This window comes from Molossus molossus, unplaced genomic scaffold (assembly GCF_014108415.1).
Source record: "Molossus molossus isolate mMolMol1 unplaced genomic scaffold, mMolMol1.p scaffold_m16_p_7, whole genome shotgun sequence".
In the NCBI taxonomy this organism is placed as follows: Eukaryota; Metazoa; Chordata; class Mammalia; order Chiroptera; family Molossidae; genus Molossus; species Molossus molossus.
The window spans coordinates 17,701,583-17,723,030 of record NW_023425401.1 but is presented as its reverse complement, the minus strand read 5'-3'; the positions used below and the strand labels follow the sequence as shown (position 1 = coordinate 17,723,030).

Below are 21,448 nucleotides of genomic sequence, written 5' to 3'. Positions count from 1 at the left end.
AAAGAACCACAGAGATTTGGGGCATTCTAAATTAGGAAAGGCAAGCCAAGTAGGCTTTGGAAGCAGAGGAGTAGTAGTATAAAGGGCTGATTTTGGTAGGTCTGTCCCTTAGTCCAGCAGAATAATGGGGTTGTATTGGGGGAGAGGCAGCAAACCTCACTGTTGTTCAGGAGTTTATTAAACCCGCTGAGTTGCCCTGAATGTGGTTTCTGTGTTGTGAGTGTGCATGGGTGTGTGCTGTTGCTGTTTGTTTTGTTGTGTTGTGTTTTAACCTCACCGAGAACATTTTTGCATTTATCTTCAGATAGAGAGGGAGAGAGAACGGGGAGAAGAGAGAGAGGGAGAAACATCGATATGAGAGAGATGCATTGACTGGTTGCCACCCACACAACCCCAACCGGGTCCAGGGACAAACTGCAATCGAGGTACATGCCCTTATCAGGAACCAAACCCAGGACTCTCTGGTCTGCGGGCTGATGCTCTGACGGCTGAGCCAAACTGGCCAGGGCTATTGCTGTTTTCTTAGATAATATCAGTGGAGATTAATAATAACTTTTCTTACTGACATCATTAACTCTGCCAAGAGTCATTTCTGTGTAATCTTTTTTAATCAAGGTTGTCTTCTTTGTCTTTGTGACTGGAACAGTTAAAAGGATGACTCAGCAGTATTTTACTCAGCAAATATATTATTTATCTACTTTTTCTCAGACACTGTGATAGTATGTTTTTCATTCACAGACACAGAAGAAGGGACCACTTTATCACTTGTAAGTGGAAGCTTAGGGCTACAGTTCAATAGTTGAACAAAGTACTTGACTGCAATATGAATTCATCTTGCTAGTTCCTGAAAGGGAGACAGGCATGAATAAGATTTAAAGATTGCCTATTAGCGCCAGGAATCTAAATAACCTTTCTTTTCTAAAGAAAGTTAGGGTTCCAGACCTTTGAGATGGGGTGGTCTGCAGGCAAAAGTGGGACTTGGGATGGAGGAATAAGTGTAAGCAAACCCATGAGAGAGAGAACATCACGGGGCACATTCCATCCATCGAATCTCCAAGGTGACTGAATCACACTGACGGGGTAGAAGATGGGGAAAGGCTGAAGTGGCGGGTTGGAGTTGTATTTTAGTAGAGGATCCAACTGTCAAGTTTGCCAAAGACTGAAGGGACTTCTGGGACTTGGAACTTTTAATGCTAAAACTGGAATAGTCCCAGACAGACAACCTGAGGTGGTTGGACATTGTAACTGGAGAGAGATCTGAGATGCAAGCTGAATAGAATGCATTTCATTTGGCAGGAAATGGTGAGGCATTGATGGGGAGCAAGGAGCTGACATGCAAGCTATACTTCGGGAGAAGTCCGAGGCAGGCAGACTGGTCCCTCTGAGTGGTGGACCAGCTGAATGTCATGTTGCTCTAGACTAGAACTGTAGATGGGCACTCGAAAGGAGGAGACATGAAGAATGCTTTATGGGCAGTGGCTGGGCAGATCAGTGACCTGGAGAGAGAGATTATGTTGAGCCTTTGCATCTGGCTCACTGGGAGGATGTTAATCCCATAAACAGGAGCTCGGAGGGTAAAGGGGAAGAGGTGGGTTGTGAGTGCGGAAGATGCGTACTTGGTGTTGGCCAAACACTCAGGCACCAGTATCTTATAGAAACGGACGCCCAGCAGGACTTGGAAATGCAGGTCTGATACTCAGAAGAGGGGTTTCTGAATTTACTCATTCTGTACTTCTTTGTTCATTCACTTATTCATTTGTCCCTTTAACAAATTACATATTGTGATTGTCATCAGGAATACAGAAATAAACAACCGACAGTTCAGTGTGTTCAACTATTTCTAGTTTGTTTGGCGAGTCGACATAATTTAGATACTGCATCTCACACACTCTTCAAGATTTCCTACACTCATAATTTTCTCTCAAATGTACCAGCACAAAGTCATATAGGCACACGAAGTGTAACTGTATGTATACACAGTACGGTGTCTCCATGCAGTAGCCCTGTACTTCTGCACACCAGTGGCCCAGGAGAGGTGTAGGGACTCTTTTGAGCTGTCCCTAGATGCTCTGCAAGGGTGATAGAGATGGACTGAGAGACTGGGCTGTGCATTAGAGTGGGTACGAGGGAGGAAAGTGTCCAGATCAACGATGACATTGTCTCTGGGGTGGCGCCCAGTGTGATATCAGACTGTAGACATTGACTGTCCAGGAAAAGACAGGCAGGATAGGTTCTGGCTACAGGAGGGAGGTTGGCAGGAGAGCTTGACATAGAAGGGGGTTATCAGAGACACAGCTCTGGTATTAACCTGCAAAGCTATAGAGGAATGAAGCAAAGAGGAATTGAACTGGGCAGAAGATGAGGAAAAAATAAGAAAAAAGGACTGAGGACAGAAAGTTACATCTTATCTGATTGGACAGAATCATATATTGGTTTCAGGAATTCTTGAGAAACCTCTAGAGAAAAAAGCTGGTCGCAACTATGGCCCAGGAGGAAATAAAAAATTGGTTTACTTTATTGACGACATGAATATGCCGGCCGTGGACGCGTATGGCACCATTCAGCCCCACACGCTGATTCGACAGCACATTGACTATGGACATTGGTAAATGATTCTCTGCATTTTATTCTCTACTGAAGTCTAATCATTATTATTATTATTATTTATTACTATTGATAAACATTCACAGATGGAATTACTCTAATTTCTTCCTCTTCTGGAGCATTTTTTCTGACACCTTTTGGGTTTCACTTTGCGTCCTCTGCTCATCATCTGAAAATGAATAGATTCCCTTCATATCTTGGGAAGAGTTGGACTGAAAAGTCCAACATAAACCGTCTGGCTTAAGCATCAAATTCTTGAATCCATTAACTCACGCCAAATTCCTTAGACAAGCGTGACCTTGTTCTGTGGGATGTAGCCATCGGGTGACATCTGGGTGCTGCAGTCTGTGATCCCTGCTGTTAACTAGAAGGAGAGCCCCCAGCCTTGCTGTGGGCATTCCTAACCAGAAATAGAGTCACATGAGAATCAATAAGCAGTAATAGCATGTATTGATTCGGCTCCGTATGTGGATTCTGGCATCAAAGGAGCCGTGTAGCCTTCAGTTTTCCAAGCGTGTGTTTACATGTCTCTGAGACAAGGCTAATGAGTTCAAGATCACGGAGCAATTGGACAGATCAAAGGAGACAATTGGTGATGAAGTCCTTTATGAACTGGTGGGTTTTATTGGGCTGTTATCTCTAGTTTTTAGATTTAAGGTTCTGTTTTCTGTTTTTCAGGTATGATAGGCAGAAGGCGACGCTTAAAGAAATCCACAGCTGTCAGTACGTGGCCTGCATGAACCCGACAGTGGGCAGTTTCACAATCAATCCGAGACTCCAGGTCGGGAGTTGAATCCTGCTCTCTTTCTCATAGCCCCTAAATGTGATCCTCAGACATCGCAGGTCTTGATTCTTGGTGCTTTTGAGCACAAATTAGGGCTCATTCTAGACATTTGGTTAACCGTGTAAGGTTTTTAATTAATAGACTTTATTTTAGGGCAGTTTCAGGTTCACTCGCTGTCTCAACCTAACTGAGGATTCGGGTCCCCATGTGCTTCCTCGCTGCCTCACTTGACCTGCTAGAAACATCTAGCGCTATACTGCGTCTGTTACAGTTGCTGAGCCAATGTTGATGAATTATTACTGAATGAAGTCCAAGTTCACATTAGGGTTCATTTTTTGTGTTGTACATTCTATGTGTTTTGACAAATGAATAATGAGAGGTATCTACCATGAAAGTATCATACAGAGTAGTTTGCCCTAAAAATCCCCTGTACTTCTCCTATACACACCCCCAACTGCCCTTCACCCCCAAATCCCTGGCAACTACTTGATCCTTTTAGTGTCTCTGTAGTTTTCCTTTCCCACAATGTCATATAGTTGGAATCATATAGGATGTAGTTTGTCGACTGGCTTCTTTCACTTAACTTAAATGTGCATTTAAGGTTCCTCGATGTCTTCATAGCTTGTTTCTTTTCTTTCTTTCTTTTTTTAATCCTCACCCAAGGATATGTTTATTGATTTTAGAGAGAGAGAAAGAAACATTGATGTGAGAAACATTGATCGGTTGCCGACCATATGTGCCCCAACTGGGGATCGAACCTGCAACATTTTGGTGTACTGGATGACACTCCAACCAGCTGGGCCACCCGGCCAGGACAGCTTATTTCTTTTTGTCACTGAAGCATAATCATCTAGGGATATGCCACAGTCACCTATTGAAGGGCGCCGGTATTATTTCCACATTTTGGCAATTATGAATATACTGCTATAAATATTGCGAGCAGGTTTTTTGTGTGCTTATAAGCATTTTCATAACAATCACCACTGTCAACAACAACATACATATAACAATAGCACAGAGCAGCGAGTGTTACTCACTGGCGTCAGCTGGGGTCGGCGAGGTGACTGATGATCTTGGCTGGGCTCATTCCCACGTCTGGGGGTTACCGTCAGCTAATGTAGGGCGACTCTGGCTGTAGTTATTGGGACACATGGCCCTGTTTCATGGGTCTCTCATCCATTGGCAGGCTTGTAGAATTATGGCAAAGGGCGACTCTTCAGGGAGCAAGTGGAAACACAAGCCTGCGACAGTGTCACACGGGCCCTTCTAGTTCATTCTGTTGGCTCTGGGAAGTCACACAGCCAGGCCCAGAGTCCGAGTGGATGGCACTCTAAAATTAATTGGCAGTGGGCGTGGATACAGAAAGAAATGACAAAAATAAGGCTTTTTTTTTTTTTTTTTAAATCTGGTACCATTTATAATCCCTATTTTTTGCAATCCTTATATGTGTTTTTCTTTTCAGAGACATTTCACAGTGTTTGCATTCAACTTTCCATCCTTGGATTCTCTAAACACCATCTACAGCCAAATCCTTAGTTCCCATTTCCAGCAGGATGCATTTGGTCCGTCCGTTCTCAGGAGCAGCCCCACACTGATCCAGGCAGCGATCGCGGTCCATGAGATGATGGTACATCACTTCTTACCCACGGCTGTTCGATTCCACTACCTCTTTAACCTGAGAGACCTGTCGAACATCTTCCAGGTACCTTGATGGCTCTGTCTATGCATCTTGGGTGGAGGAATGATTCCCGTAATATTCACAGCATTCAGTTATAGAACTTAGTTTAACTGCGCCGTGTACCTTGAATGTATTCTTTCATTTCATACCATACACTTCTCTGGGAAGGAAGTATGGCAGTTTTGTTATTCCCTTTTATCAGTGGGAGAAGTTGTCCCTCTCGGGTTGTAGAAGTCTGGACTCCCTGTTTCATTGATTCGGTAGAAATATTTGACTGCTTCATTTTGTGCCAAGTAAGAGGAATAATCTGTCTATTTTTCATATTTATTTGACATGAGTTTTAAACATACATCAAGAGAAATCGCAGTTTATTTTTTGTAATGTGTTTTTATTGATTTTTAGAGAGAGAGGAAGGGAGAGGGAGAGAGAGAGAAACATCAATGAGAGAGACACATCAGGCGGCTGCCTCCCACACGCCCTGCACTGGGGATATACAACCTGGGCATGTGCTCTGACCGGGAATCAAACCAATGACCTCTTGGCCCATGGGTCGATGCTCAACCACTGAGCCACACCAGCTGGGTGAAATCGCAGTTTCATAAATTGCTAGATTATTTTGGTTTGACATTGACACCTTGCTTACCTGGTGAAAGGAGAGTATTTATGTGTTTGATTTAGAAAGGAAAGTCCAATGAGGCGATATAAAGCCAGGGATTATTTACAAATCCAACTAAGGTGGTCCATCCTATACCGTTAGTGTAGTGGGAATGTTACATATGGGCTCCAAGTTCTTCTGTGAGAGAGGCAGTCAACGGGTTAAACATGAAAGCTTCATGGGATGTCTTTCTTCACACTGGGTGATTTTTGTTTCTTTGTATTTGTGTAACCCTCTTTCCCCACTCACTCTGCAACTGTGTCAGAAGTGTAGCACTTCTGACATTAGACCACAGCTTCCCCAGAGTGGGGCCATTCCTTCTTCTCCTTGTATTGCTAGCACCTGCCTGCTGTTTCAAAGCAGATTTTTAACCCTAGAAGAAAAAGGAAGGCAGGCCAGGGTGACATGGGAGGGTTGCCTGCTCTCCGTTCCTGTCTAGCGGGTCAGCTGCACCTGCTGTTGCCAGTAACCTGTCCAGCCTTTGGCGGCTAACTCTCTACAGGTCCTCTGGGTGTTCTCCTGTGGTCCGGGGCCAGCGGACCCACTCGGAGTGCATCCGTGTGAATCCATGACAGTGAAGGCGGTGTGGCGGGAGGGTGAGAGACTAAATGGTTTGGTGCTAGTGCCCACATAGTGTGGATTCAGGCAATTTACTTTGGTCTCATATTCTTCATCTGTGAAATGAAAGGGTTAGATGAACTGATATCAGAGGACTTTAGAATAAAAAAATATTATCCAATGACTTTTATGTTAACTGTTCAAACTATGGTTTTAGAAACTTAATCTGTTGGAAGACTTAATAGGCACAATTCTCAGATGCAGTATTTAGTTCGTGGTCTGGCTCTTGAAATACAGTCTTAGCTGCAGTCCTAAAAGTGAGTAAGATGATAGTAAATTTTCAAATGTTGCTTGTCGGAAAGTAAAACTACTAATATATATGCACTACTATTCATCATGTTTTTTAACATCTTTATTGTTGAAAGTATTACAGATGTCCTCCCCTTCCCCCCCCCCCCATTTTTAAACTCAATAAGTTGCTAAATTCAGTATACAGTTAAAGAAAATGTTAATGGAAAATATTATCTTGGAATATCCTCACCTTCTGAATCTTTTTTTTTTTTTTTTAATTCTTGTCTTACAGGGGATTTTATTTGCTTCTCCTGAATGTCTGAAGGGTTCAGATGATTTAATACGCCTGTGGCTTCACGAATCTTCTCGCGTCTATGGAGACAAGCTGATAGACACAAAGGACTGTGATTTGTTTCAGAAGAAAATGCTGGAAATAGCCTGTAAATGTTTTGAAGTAAGTGTATGCGTGTGAGAGGTCACTGTTCGCTCCGGCATGACCTGCTGTTGGCTAGGGGTGGGAGTGAGTTGTGTAAATGTTTACCTTGCTCCGACAGCTGTGGTTCTGGAAGAGAATTGCCCTGTGCTTGGGAACATTCTTCTGCCTGCCCGTGGATTGATCTGCCAGCTTTTCCTCTGATGGGCCGCTCTGCCTCTAGATGAAACGTTCTGGCTGGTCGGCATGACCGTCTCTCCTCTTCTCCTCCTGCAGGGTGTAGACCGCCAGGTCCTGCTTCAGCAGCCTCTCATCTATTGCCACTTCACCGGCGGAGGGGGACAGCCGAGCTACCTGCCGGTGAGGGACTGGGAGGTGCTGGAGGCAGTCCTCACAGAGACGCTGGACCACTACAATGAGCTGCACGCGGCCATGCACCTCGTCTTATTCGAAGACGCCATGCACCACGTGTGAGTCGGCGGGTCGTGATGCTTTTCCTACGAAGTAAAAGTGGCCGGGTGCCCACGGTCGTTTGTCAATAGATCATACCAAGCACTCTGAACTATCGGTTCTTATCATTGTTTGCCGTACAGTGGAAAACTGTGGCGTCTCCCTGAACTGTCACCATCTTAATACTACTTAATACTTACGTAGCACACTTATTCCTCGGGTGTCATCACAGCCATAAATCCAATGTCATTTCATGACGGCCCCGTTAGGTAAATACTAACAAAGAAGACAGGTGACTCGTTCGAAGTCGTAAGGTCCATAGGTGGTAGAGACAGGATGGACTGAAACGGATTTCTCTGACTTGGCATGTTGAGTGCCCTCTGAGTGCTGAAGAGGAGCTTGGCCAGCTACTCAGCGCTTTTGCGCAGCTTAGGACAAAGTGGGGAGGGCGCGTCTTCTTGGCGGACAGTTAGGGAAAGGCCCCGACCTGGTGTAGAGGTTGGCGGACCAGGCTCTGGCTCACCCCCTGACTGGGCCCCTCGTGCAGCGCGCTGGTTGCTCCACCATCTGCAGGGCCCCTGCCGTCGGACATTGTTGTGGGTGCTAGGGGTGGGGCAGCAAACAGCCCAGTCCCTTCTCTCGTTGAGCTTGCATTTTAGTGATTCTTATGGACATTTATAAGGACATGAACACATAAGCAGAAAAATGTCAGGAAGTGATGTGTCACATTGAGACTAAGATAGGTTGATGCTGAGAAATAAAAGTTGTGGCTTCCCGAAGAGGAACTGGGTACCTGTGTGAGGAGGTGACTTTTAATGTGAGATCAAAACCATACAGCGGAGGTAGGCCTGGACGGATCTGGGGAAGAACATTCTACCAAGGGCAGGTTGCGTGTGGCCGCCGCAGGCGGAGGAGCGAGGCGAGCAGAGTGTGTGTGTGACGGGTGGAGAGGCGGAGACACCCAGAGCGCTCCCTGTAACCAGGGGAAGGACCTCTGATTTTATCCTAAGCTCAGTGAGAAGCATGGACAGATGTGAGCAGGGGAATGACATGATTTGCTGCACAGTCTGAACAGCTTGTCGTGGCTGCTGCTGTGGGATTCTGTCCATCACACCCTCTCGGCCCAGGCTGTCCTCCTGGTGGCCGTCCCGTCTCAGGGCCCAGGCTGTCCTCCTGGTGGCCGTCCCGTCTCAGGGCCCAGGCTGTCCTCCTGGTCGCCGTCCCGTCTCAGGGCCCAGGCTGTCCTCCTGTGGCCGTCCCGTCTCAGGGCCCAGGCTGTCCTCCTGGTCGCCGTCCCGTCTCAGGGCCCAGGCTGTCCTCCTGGTCGCCGTCCCGTCTCAGGGCCCAGGCTGTCCTCCTGGTGGCCGTCCCGTCTCAGGGCCCAGGCTGTCCTCCTGGTGGCCGTCCCGTCTCAGGGCCCAGGCTGTCCTCCTGGTGGCCGTCCCGTCTCAGGGCCCAGGCTGTCCTCCTGGTCGCCGTCCCGTCTCAGGGCCCAGGCTGTCCTCCTGGTCGCCGTCCCGTCTCAGGGCCCAGGCTGTCCTCCTGGTGGCCGTCCCGTCTCAGGGCCCAGGCTGTCCTCCTGGTCGCTGTCCCGTCTCAGCCCAGGCTGTCCTCCTGGTCGCTGTCATGTCTCACAGGCTGCGTTCGTTTGCTCGGGCTGCTGTAACAAAATGCCACAAACTGGGTGGTTTAGAAAGTCGATGTTTATTGTCTCCCAGTTCTGGAGGCAAGAAGTCTGAAATCAAGGTGTCAGCAGGGACGGAATTCTCTCGTAGCTTCTGGTGGTCCCTTGGCTTGTGGCAGCTTAGCGCCAGCCCTCAGGTGACAAGCTCCCTCTGTGTGTCCGTGCCCAAAGCTCTCCCTTTAGAAGGACACCCATTTTATTTCATAAGGGGCCCAACCTTCTCTAATGATACCATCTTAACCAGTTACTTCTGCAATGACCCTACTTCCATATAAGCTTACGTTCTGAGGTATGACTTTAATATATGAACTTGAGGGAACAGCGCTCAGTTAATAGCACTGGCCTTTTCAATAAGTGGTACTTGGGCAGATTAAAATCATGAAATCCCGATTAATAACCAGTCAAGAAAGAAGGAAGGGAGTGAGGAAGGAAATCTAAACAGACCAAACTTTGTGGGGAATTCCATTTTTAAAAGAGTCACTCTTTACAATGTTGAGCCAACGTGCCCGAGAAGAACTTCGGAGACCTCCCCGTGCTAAGCACGCTCAGTGTTGAGTGTTTCAGTGACCCCTTCGCAGTGGTCATGCCTGATTACAGTTTTAGACTCGGTGACCACGCGGGAAGTGGATTACAGTAGCTCTGCGTCTGGCGGGGCTAGTCCATGCTGGCTGTCTGATGCCCACGCTGAGGGGAGGGAGACCCCTGCGTGGTGTGTGGGAGCCTGCCCACGGGATCCTTCAGCACGGGGGTCTCAGCAGCCTGACAGGAAGCTGCTTCTCTGATCAGGGATGATGAGCTAGAAGCGGATTTCCACAGCGTTAGAGACGATTTTAGAGCCTGTCCTTGAGTGATGTCCTTGCTGCTTAGAGATTCTTGTCAGATACACGACAAGAAATGACATGAAAACCCCGCTTTGTAAGTTGGGGTTTCGCTTGTGTCCCAGTAGCGTGACAGCTTTCCCAAGGTGGTTTTGTTGTGTGGTCACACTGAGTAAGATGGAAGGGATGGCCGAGCTTGTGAAAATAGCCTGTCTTCTCAGTTGTTGAAAGTTTTCAGGAAATGCTCACACATGCTGGTCCAAGTATCAGTGGCCCCAGCCCAACTTCATTTGTTTTTCCCAAGAAGCACTCTTTTAAAAAAAATCTGTGTAGCCTGGCCAGTGTGGCTCAGTGGTTGAGCGTTGACCCATACACCAAGAGGTCACCAGTTCGATTCTTGATCAGGGCACATGCCCAGTTGGGGGCCTGATCCCCAGTGGGGGGCATGCAGCAGGCGGCCAATGGATGTTCTCTCTCATCGATGTTTTTATTTCTCTCTCCCTGTCTCTTCCTCTCTCTCTCAAATCAATAAAGAAAAAAAAAAAAAACACTTTAAAAAAATCTGTGTAGATTATTCAGGGCCTAAAGTTTCCATTCATTTTAGAAGAGCAACTTAGGGCCAACACCATGGTGTCCAGTTTTATTTTGTTTTTAATATGGGTATCTGTGTGTTTGCATTTTGTTTTGTTGCTTTCCTTAGTATTTACAACATAATTATGACGTCTTTCTTCAACCAAACCCATATTTTGATTGCCTTAAAGCCAACTTATTCCTGTTTTAAAATGTAGCAATAATACCAACAGCTTCAGCGTTCAGAATCTCTTTGATCACATAGGACGGGATTGCTGGCCTTGCTGGAAATCTAACTCTGTGACTTTGGATGATTTCAGCAAATTTTCTAGAGTGCTTGAGGCCCAGGGAAAGCTTCAGTGCAAAGGAAGTAAGAATCATAGAAAAGGGGCCATTGTTTAATCTGCATGAGGTAAATTACGTATGATGTTGATTGGTCTAAACAAATTCACTCCTTCCAAATTAATGCTACGGCAGAGGTCCTTGGCACAAAGACACTCTCTCTTTGATGTTGTCACGTGCGGGGCTGGTGTGAAGTGTGGGATCTTATTTGCTAATCAAACAAATTTGAGGCATTGATCAAAGACCTGTATGTGTTAAGCAGTAAGAGAGTCCACAGTGTCATTAACAGGACGGTTTGTTAGGCAGACGATGCGAAGGCAGATGGCAGGCAGCATCTTTGATGGGGAGACAAGATTAGGAGCTAAAGGTTTGAAATAATAACTGGAATTTAGTGTCTGAATATGGATCTAAAAAATAAACCAGCCATAGTCGCGTGTTTCCCGCTGCGGCGGGTGCTCCCTCTCTCACCAGATGCCGCATCAGCCGCATCCTCCGGACCCCGCAGGGCTGTGCCCTCTTGATCGGAGTGGGCGGCAGCGGCAAGCGGAGCCTGGCCCGGCTGGCAGCTTACATCTGCGGCCTGGAGGTCTTCCCGCCCACTCTGACCGAAGGCTTTGGGATCCAAGAACTGCGGGTGAGTGGAAGGGTTGGGCCCTCCGCCCCGCCGGCCTGGAGGTGCACCCATGTCAGCTCTGACTCGGAGATTTGGTGACGGTGCCCCCAGCCGTGAGCGAAGGGGAAACACCTCTTTCGAGGGTTTAACTACCTTTGGCTTTTTCTCCTTCACGGTCCAGTGAGTCATAATAAATTTCTATAAATACTGATAGGTGTATAAGCCTATACACCTGGCTCAGAAAATATTTTATTAAATACTCACTTCCTTTGCATTGACCACACCTGCCTGATATTCAACACTGTTACTACTCCTGTATGATGGAGAGGGGGAGAGATACTGCCTTTACAAGTGCAAATAGATTCCTTCCACTCTGGATACGTTTATGACAATAAAATGCAGTGGAAATACATTCGAGAAACTCATGTCTTTTTAAAATGTTGGTTTTTAATCACAACCGTATTTACAAAATAATACTTAGGTGTGGCAAGTGTTAATTTAAACAAACAAAAAAAATCGTGCTTTCTTTATATTTTTAAATGTTTTTTTTTTCTTTTATTGATTTTTAGAGAGAGAGGAAGTGAGAGGGAGAGAGAGATAGAAACATTGGTGATAAGAGAACATCGATTGGCCACCTCCTGCATGCCCCCTGCTGGGAATCAAGCCCACAACCTGGGTATGTGCCCTGACCAGGAATCGAACCAGTGACCTCGTGGTACATGGGTCAACGCTCAAACACTGAGCCACACTGGCCGGACAAAAAAAAAAATCAGGTGCTTTCAATGTTACTAAATAAAGCCAAATGCAAAGTGTTTTCAGTGAAACAGTCATTGAAATGAGCAGAAGCTTCCCTTTGCTGCGCTGATTGGCAAAGGCGTCGCCGAATCCCTTCCCGCTCTGTCCGAATGGGGCCCTTCAGCAGCCTGCTCTCAGCCCTGGGCTGAGACACGACACACAGCCCTCGCGTGCCGGGAATGGAGGGGATGTCATGCTGCCTGCCCCATAGCAGCGGCACGGACAGGGGAGACTGTGCACGCAGACGGAGAGCACCCCAGGCAGCCCTCACCTCGCAGTCGCTCGGTCCTTCCCAGCACCCCCACCCGTGCTCCCAACCTCAGGGCAGCACTGGAACAAAGCATGAGTGATGGCCTCCTCTCCTTACAGGTAGATCTCGCCAATTTGTACATCAGAGCCGGAGCCAGGAACATGCCCACTGTGTTCCTGCTGACAGATGCCCAGGTTCTAGATGAGAGCTTTCTCGTGCTGATTAATGACTTGCTGGCATCAGGTGATTAAACCAACACATTTCTTGAAAGATCTTCCCCAATGACAAATTATCTGTAGTTTCAGTGAACTTTAAAGAGAGATCATTTGTCTTCGAGATGTTTGCTGGGACAGTCTGTGGGGAGAAAGCTAGACACCTAACTAATCTGAGGTGTGTTGCTTTCTTGGTGTGCTTACGGATGTGTGTGCCAAAGCGGCCTTCAGGGGGTGACGGTGGTTCCTACGTGTACACGTTGAGTGTGTCGGGTGTCTTGTAAATGCGGAGGGCAAAAATGGCATTTCCGATTTCAAAATCTTTGTCATTTAAATTGAACTTTGTATTGTAAAGCATTCCAAGCGTTAAAAAGCATATCTAAAATTTAAATTGTGACGATCTCTCGGTAATTCTGCTCATTTCTTTGGGGGCAGGAGACATCCTAGATCTCTTCAGCAATGAGGATGTGGACAAGATTATTTCTGGAATTCGTAACGAAGTGCATGTTCTGGGCATGGTGGACTCCAGAGAAAACTGTTGGCAGTTCTTCTTGGCCAGGGTGCGACGACAGCTCAAAGTGAGCAACACTCGCTTTTACTCGCTTTACTTGCATATTATTCAAAACCTGCTGCTGGGTCTCTGGTGTGGTTCTGCTGCAGGATTTACAGCATTCGTTTGAATTTTGGACATTCCTTTTGTAACGGTACCCAGTCACTCACTGTGAAAGGACCATTGCATTTCTACCTGCCCAGGTATGGAGTGCACCTTCCTCAAATGTCCCGTGATGCTGAGTTCCTGCAAAGCATTGTGCTGAGCAGACTGCAAGAGCCTCACAAATAACCGCAGAACAGGGCAGCGTAGCAGTGCGCGGGACTGCGGAGAGCTGGGGTCCTCCCTAAGCCGGGGGCCCTCCCAGGGGAAGCTGTGTACCTTGTGTCAAGCGTGGATTGCGATTCATGGGGGAAGGGGTGGGATGGGGAAGAACTTTCGGGGAGAAGAAATAGAATTTATGTAAGAATAAGGGTGGACTGTGCAATACATACTTGGAGAAACCTAGGACAGCTCCGAGCGACTGGAACCTGGAGTTCCTACTGGAGGGACGAGGTGGATCAGGCTGGGAAAGGACGTTGGGATGAGGTAAGGGAGTGTACATCATTTAGGGAGCAGTGGGACAGGTCTGGACTAAGGAAGCGAATTATGTCAGCACTTGAGGGCAAGTAATTTAGGCGTATTGCTCAGATGACCTGAGGCTCAAGCCCCAGTCCTTCCCCGAGACCACTCTGTGCTGCAGTATAGCATATAGAAATATAATAGGACCAAATCACAGCAGCAGTAAAGATCAAGTGTTGTAACAAAACAAGAAACGCCCCCAACTCATGGCAGGATGTCAGTTTAAAGAAAATTCAGACTTGCTAGTACAGAAATGGTTAGTAGCCTAGAAAAGTCACCACTCTGCTACTTCTGGTGTTGTCCACCTGTCAAGTTGGTGACAGGTTCCAGGGCTATGACAGAGCCTGGAGTACACAGGAGAGGGGACAAGGCAGTGACATTAGCCGTGAATACACCTCTGCTTGGATGTTTAGAGTAATCGTAAGGTTCTCTTCCACCCTGCTGTGGCAAATTCCACATTAATCCTACTGAGCAATTCTGGGCTGAGGTTAGAAGATCCGAATTTATGGTTTAGTTGTCCAAAGACTTTTCTCCCCATCAAAACCATGACTAAGAGCATGGTTGCCAGGTTGTGACAAGGCCAGGGATTTCTCCCTGTGCCATTGTGATAAAGTTGGATCAAATTTTCCCTATGAAATAGAGAAACAACTACAGTAATAGAATTTACAACAGTAATGTTATAAATCATTGGCTGACAAAGTCTTCCTCAGAGCAACAGAATCAGCACCACCTAGGAACTTTTTAAAAATGCAAGTCCTCCAGCCCCTCCCCCTAAGACCTCTTGAATCAGAAACTGTAAATTTTGTGTGGGACCAGCAGCTTCTGTCTTAATAAGGCCTCCAGGTGGGTCTGAGGCATGCTGGGATTCTGAGAACTGTTAAACATAATGCTAAAATAGCCCTGGCTGCTTTGGCTCAGCAATTAGAGGGTTGGCCCTTGGACCAAAGGGTCTCGGGTTCAATTCCAAGTCAAAGTCACTTACCTGGGTTGCAGGTTTGATCCCAGCCCTGGGTGGGGTCGTGTTGGACACAACTAATCAATGTGTCTCTTTCACATCGATGTTTCTCTCCCACCCTCCCAGTCTATCTAAAAATCAATGGGAAAATATCCTCGGGTAAGGATTAACAACAACAAAATATCCTAAAATGAACGCTTTACATATATCTTTTATCTACAACTTTGCTCGCTTCTGTAGAATAAATTCCTAGAAGGGGGAATTACTAGATTCAGTAGTTACGGCTTGTAGTGGTTTTAAAATATGCCTGCCAATTCTTGATGCTCTTCTTACTGGCCGGTGGGGACTAGGGCCTCTCCTTGAATCTGGGTGGGCTTAGGACTGCTTCAGCTCAGAGTGGAGTAGGGAATACAGCAGAGTGATGCTGAGTGACTTCCCAGGTTAAGTCATAGAGGGCCGACTTTTCCATTGAATTATATATGGTTTTGTTCATAAGAGTTCTCTCTATATATCAATTAGTCTTATATATCTGTCTCATGTATTTCCTGTTCTATCATTTGCCTTTTAAATGTATATATGGTACATGTTTGTTTACAACTTTAAAGTTTTTAAAAGTTTTTATGTTAGCTTAATCAGCTTTTCCTTTATGGATTGGGGGGGGGGGGTCTTGTAAATTTTGGATAGTGTTTTTCTCTCCAAGGTTATAAAACACTTCACTAGAAGCATTTGGAGCTCAACTGGGTAACAAATACGAGAATATCTAAGAACAGTTCCACTTGACCAGGTCCAGACGAGCTCAGGAATCCCCCCCAGGCCCCTGCTTCCTCCTCTCTCTCCTCCAGCTCACCAGGCGCTCCCTGCCTCCTGGTTGCAAAAGCGCAGCGGGTCTGTGCTCCAGGCAGGAGGAGGACTTGGGCTTCTTTGTCTCAGGAAACCAAAGCTTCCCTCTGAACCCCTAAGCTGATGTCTTACTGGCCACCTCTACCTACCAGGGAGTCTGGAGAAGTGAACATGTGATAAAGAGTAAGCCGAGAAGTTTTAGATTTTTTTCCCCCAAAAGATATCTTTTTATCTCACCAACATGCATTTCTTTCTAACTGACTTGAAGTACAGTTACTATTTATTACATGTCAAATAGTCATATTCTTTGGGTCTATTTCTAGATCCTCTATCCTCTTTTCTTGATACATCTCCCTACTACTGATCTCAGCCTGATATTGTGTGAATTATTGAAGTTTTATTATACATTTTTATATCTAATATCCAATTGCTCTTTCTTCGTTAGTGTGCTCACATGTTTATATGTCTGGATATGCATCAGAATCATTTTGTCAAATTCTAAACACGTTGCATGTCAATTTTGATTGAAATCATACTGAAGGCTAATTTTATATTAGGGAGAATTTAATCTTGATGATATAAAGTCTTTTTTTCACTTTGGTAGAAGGAATATTTCTTTCATAGGTTTTGCAACGGTGGATTGTTTGTGTAGCGGAGAGGTACTGATTTTTATCTATAACTAACTGTCTCCCTGCCTCTCTGATAGTTTCTGTAAGTTGATTGATATCATATAGCCTGCAGGTAGTATTTTGTCTTTCCTAATATTCTATTTATCTGCTCTTATCCCTCATTGCCTTGGTTCATCTACAGAAGAATATGAAATAATTAATGGCCATAGTGAGAATTTTGACTTTTACATTAACGAATGTGTTTCTAATGTTTCACTCTCTGTCTTATGTTGACTTTTGCTTCAGGGTAGATAGCTTGTCAAGGAAACCTCTACCTATTACATTCCTTTCAGCATCTATTGAGATAACTCGAAGGCTTTTCTCCTTGAACTCACTAATAGTCATGTAGTAGAGATTAATGTATAGAAGTTTTACTTTTTCATATTGTTACATTGATCAGTCTTTTCCTGTATCTGTTTTCTTTTATCTCTGCTTAGGCAGGCTTACCAAAACTGATACCAGTTTTCTATTCATCTCTCTCCGTGTTTATGTTTAGTCTTCTTCCTACTCTCAATTCTGAGTATTAACCTCTGTACAAGCTAGAATTTATTTTGGAGTTAGATATGGGTCATTTCCCCCCATTATCTTAGGATTACTAATTAGGTAATCCTAAGATAATGGGGGGAAATGTTTATTTAATTAGTAATCCTAAAAGGAGGGCTTTTTCTGTTCTGTTTTGATTTGATTTTTAATGCTAACAAGGAATAGGGTATCTCCCTCAAATACTCCTAACCCTTTTGGGCCTTGTCACTTAGTTTGTTGGATCATGAGAAAGGTCAGCAGTCAGCACCTTACACTGAGGGAGAAATAATGTGGCATATAAATGGGTCACCCTTTGGCTAGAAAATGGCAGTTTCTTTCTCTTTAATCCATATATATTATCCAGTCCTTGGAATTAAAAAAAAAATTCTGGATTTGCTCTATGTTAGTTTCATATATCGTGGTAGTCACCAGCACGTGCTAAGGACTCGGAGTTTCTGATGAGCTGATATTTCCTGTGTGCATGTTCCTGGCTGGGCCACAGAGCAAGCTAAATGTGTTACGAGGGTTGGTGAGCACACCTGGCAGGTCAAGCTAAATGATGCGAAGTTGCCACCCCATTACCCATGCTCACCACCCAAAGCCAGTTCCCATTTGGAAGGCAGGGGCAGTGAGAACCTGTTGGCATGCAAAACATGACCTGTGAATCCCACAGGGCAGTTCCCATGAATGGTGATCAGATGTGTGTCCTTGGATGGCCTGAAAGAAGCCGATGACTAAATGCCAAGTGCCTTCTGTCCTTCACATTTGTACGTGTGTCTTTTCTTACATAATTCTTATCTTGCCACTAGTACTCTCATCTTCTCTCCAGCTGACTTTAACCCAGAACTTGTCTTCCTTGTCTTCCTTCCCAGCCATCTGAGGCCGTAGGGAAAGGAACACTTGATCTATGCAGCAGCCCCTGAATCTTTCCCAAGACTTTAGATATCTGTCTGTCTTGTTACATATCTATCTATCTAGGTGTCTGTCTGTCAGTCTGACTGTCTTTCTGAGAGTTCTATTTGTGATCGTGTAAGAAATATATGTTCATTGTGGAGAATTTTAAAATTCTGAACCATATAAAGAAAATAAAAACTGTGCTTAGTGCCCGGCCAGTGTGCCTCAGTGGATTGAGCATCGTCCCCTGGACTGAGAGGTGCTGGTTTGATTCCTGGTCAGGGCACATGCCTGGGTTGCAGGCTTGATCCCCAGTAAGGGACGTGCAGGAGGCAGCTGATGGATGTTTCTCTCTCACATGGATATTTCTATCTCTCTCTCCCTTCCTCTCTCTCTCTCAAAAAACAAACAAAAAATATAAAACTGCCCTGGCCCATTTTGCTCAGCAGTTAGAGCGTCAGCCTGCGGTCCAGAGAGACCCAGGTTCGGTTCCCGCTAAGGGCACGTACCTCAGTTGCAGTTTGTCCCCGGCCCTGGTTGGGTTGTGCGGGTGGCAACCACTCGATGTGTCCCTTTCATGTCGATGTCTCTCTCTCTCTCTCTCTCTCTCTCTGAACAAAAAAATGGAAAAATGTCCTTGGGTGAAGATAAAAAAAACAAAAAACTGCTTAGTTATATTACCTAGAGACAACTACTGAAAATATGTTGGTATATTTCCTTTCAGTTTTCTATGTGTATATACAGACATACAAAGTACAAATTCAGAACTAACATTTTTTCTCACATTTCTCAGTGTTTGCTTTACCTCTCTCTTTGCCTTTTTAATTAGAAGGCTCCCATAGGAAAAAGAAAAATCAAATGATTCTAAAAATTTGGTTGATAGAGTGAACTATTTAAATAAATGTACACTATTGTAAATAACTATTGGTGGAAAAATCTTTATTCGTTTATGCCCTTTGCCAAATTTCATATTGGTTTGTTATTATTATTATTTTTTTTTATCCTCACCCGAGGACATTTTTCAATATATTGTTTAGATAGAGTGGGAGGGAGGGAGAGAGAGAGAGAGAAACATCGATGTGAAAGGGACACATCTAGTGGTCGCCAACCACACGACCCAACCAGGGCCAGGGACAAACTGCAACCAAGGTACGTGCACTTAGCGGGAACTGAACCCGGGTCTCTCCAGACCGCAGGCCGACACTAACCGCTGAGCCAAACAGGCCCGGGCTGGTTTGTTATTTTTTATTGATTTATAAGTGCTCTTTATATATCTGAATGATATCTATGTTTATAATGTCCTTATCTGTTTTACATGTTGCCAGTTCACTATAATTCTGCTAACTTTGTTTACAAAGACCTCTGTTTTTATCTGATTTTTCCTCTATGGCTTTTGTGTGTTAAGGCTTTTTAAAGAGGAATTTCCATGCTCCATGGTTATAAAAATGTTATCCTGAATTTTCTTTAAGTTAATTTATGATGTTTTTAATGTTTAGCCCTGAATTATATACAGTATAGGATGGCTTTTCTACTCCCCCCCCCCCCAATTGCTTTAACACTATTTATTATATAATCATTACTTTCACGACCATTTAAAATGCTACCTATTTCATATATTCAATCCCTGAATATGTGGCATTGTATTGTTGAACTCTCCATAGATCTGATTATCTATGCTTGCATAAACACCACTTTACTTTAGTTATTGTAGCTTCACAGTATATTCTGGAATTGAGTAGAGCAATATTCTTTCCTTTTCTACATTTAAATTTTTGCTTTAATCTTTCAGTTATAATTTACATAAGTATTATATTAGTTTCAGATGTACAACACAGTAATTAAACATGTATATACCTTACAAACCTGGTCATCGTGATAAGTCTAGCACCCACCTGACACTGTACATAGTAACTACCATATTATTGGCTATATTCCCTATGCTGTACTTCACATCCCCATGACTGTTTCGTAACTACCAATCTGTACCTCTTAATCCATTTACCACTTACCATTTACCATTTACCAGTCTCTCAACCTTCCTCCCCTCTGGCAACCAAACCATCAGTCTATTCTCTGTATCTGTGAGTCTGTTTCTGTTTTGTTTGTTCATTTATATTGTTCTTTAGATTCCACAATCCCATGGCTGTGTTTTTTTTCAACTGAACTTGTACATCTTAATTCCTTCTCCTTTTGCACCCATCTTTCCAACCCCCTCCTATCTGGCAGCTGTCAGTTTGTTCTCTCTATGCATTTGTTTCTGTTTTGTCCATTTATTTTGTTTCTACATATATGTGAAATCATATGGTATTTGTCTTTCTCAGTCTGACTTATTTCACTTAGCTTAATACCCTCCTAATACCCTTTCAGTCCATCCATGTTGTTGCAAATGGCAAGATGTCATTCTTTTTTATGGCCGAGTAGTATTCCATTGTATACATGCATCACATCATCTTTATCCATTTGTCTACTGATAGTTACTTGGGTTGCTTCCATATTTTGGCTATTGTAAATAATGCTGCAGTGAACATAGGAGTGCATATATCTTTCTGAATTAGGGTTTTGGATTTCTTTGGATGAATACCCAGAAGTGGCATTGCTGGATCAAAGTAGAAGTTCTATTTTTAACTTTTTGAAGAACCTCCATACTGTTTTCCATAGTGGCTGCACCAAATGATAATTCCATCAATAGTGCACGAGGTTCCCTTTTCTCCACATCCTCACCAACACGTGTTGTTTGTTGATTTATTGATGATAGCCATTCTAATAGGAGTTTTATCATTTCAATTCTTGCATTTAAGTCTTTGATCTATTTTGAGATTCTTCTTATATATGATGTAAGAAAGTGATCCAGTTTCATTCTTTTGCATGTATCTGGTCTGTTTCCCCAACACCATTTATAGAGTAGATTGTCTTTTCCCCATTTTATATTCTTGCCTCCTTTGTCCTAGATTAATTGACCATATAGGTGTGGGCTTATTTCTGGGCTCTTTGTTCTGTTCCATTGACAAGTATCTGTTTTTATGTCAGTCCTATGCTGATGTGCTTGCTATTCTGTAGTATTCCTTTTCTACATTTACTTAGGTATTTGTACCTTTACTCTCCCAGATGAACTGTGAAATCAGCTTAACATTTAAAAAATCCCAATGAGAATGTATAGACTAATTTGGGGATGGTGTTGATACCTTCACAATATTGAATGTTTCCATTCATTTACCTATACTATTTTATTTATTCAAACTTAAGGTTTATTCCCTAAGAGTATAAATTCTTTCTCACTATTTTTTTTTTCCAAATGTCCTTTGATGTTTCTACCCTTTTTTATTCCATACAACTATATCAAACTTGATTATTTTTCCAAAATAATCCTGTTGGGAATTATTGGAATTGCCTAAAATTTGTTAATATGGGAAAACTTAACATTATAATAATCTATCTCCTCCAGGAATGTGACACACTTCTTCATTTAATCAAAATGTCTTTGCTGACTTTCAGTAAAACAGCTAGCTTTCTTTATTTATGTTTTATATATATGTTCTTAAGTTCTTTACTCAGTATTTGATATTATTTTTTGCTCTTGCCAAATTTTCTAACTGATCTTGGTGGATCTATAAGAAAGCCGATAGAGGGAGGGATGGATAGATGCTTGCTTGTTTATTGTCAC

General features: G+C 44.1%; 1 protein-coding gene across 1 annotated transcript in view; it reads left to right on the top strand.

Annotated features, from left to right (window-relative positions):
• Positions 1–21,448, top strand: part of DNAH11 (dynein axonemal heavy chain 11) — a 293,033-nt gene that overhangs the window by 149,708 nt on the left and 121,877 nt on the right. The window contains 8 exon segments of the mRNA XM_036246718.1: positions 2,440–2,605; positions 3,283–3,385; positions 4,851–5,090; positions 6,863–7,024; positions 7,280–7,473; positions 11,339–11,501; positions 12,645–12,768; positions 13,173–13,315. Of these exon segments, the coding sequence (XP_036102611.1) occupies positions 2,440–2,605; positions 3,283–3,385; positions 4,851–5,090; positions 6,863–7,024; positions 7,280–7,473; positions 11,339–11,501; positions 12,645–12,768; positions 13,173–13,315 (1,295 nt within the window).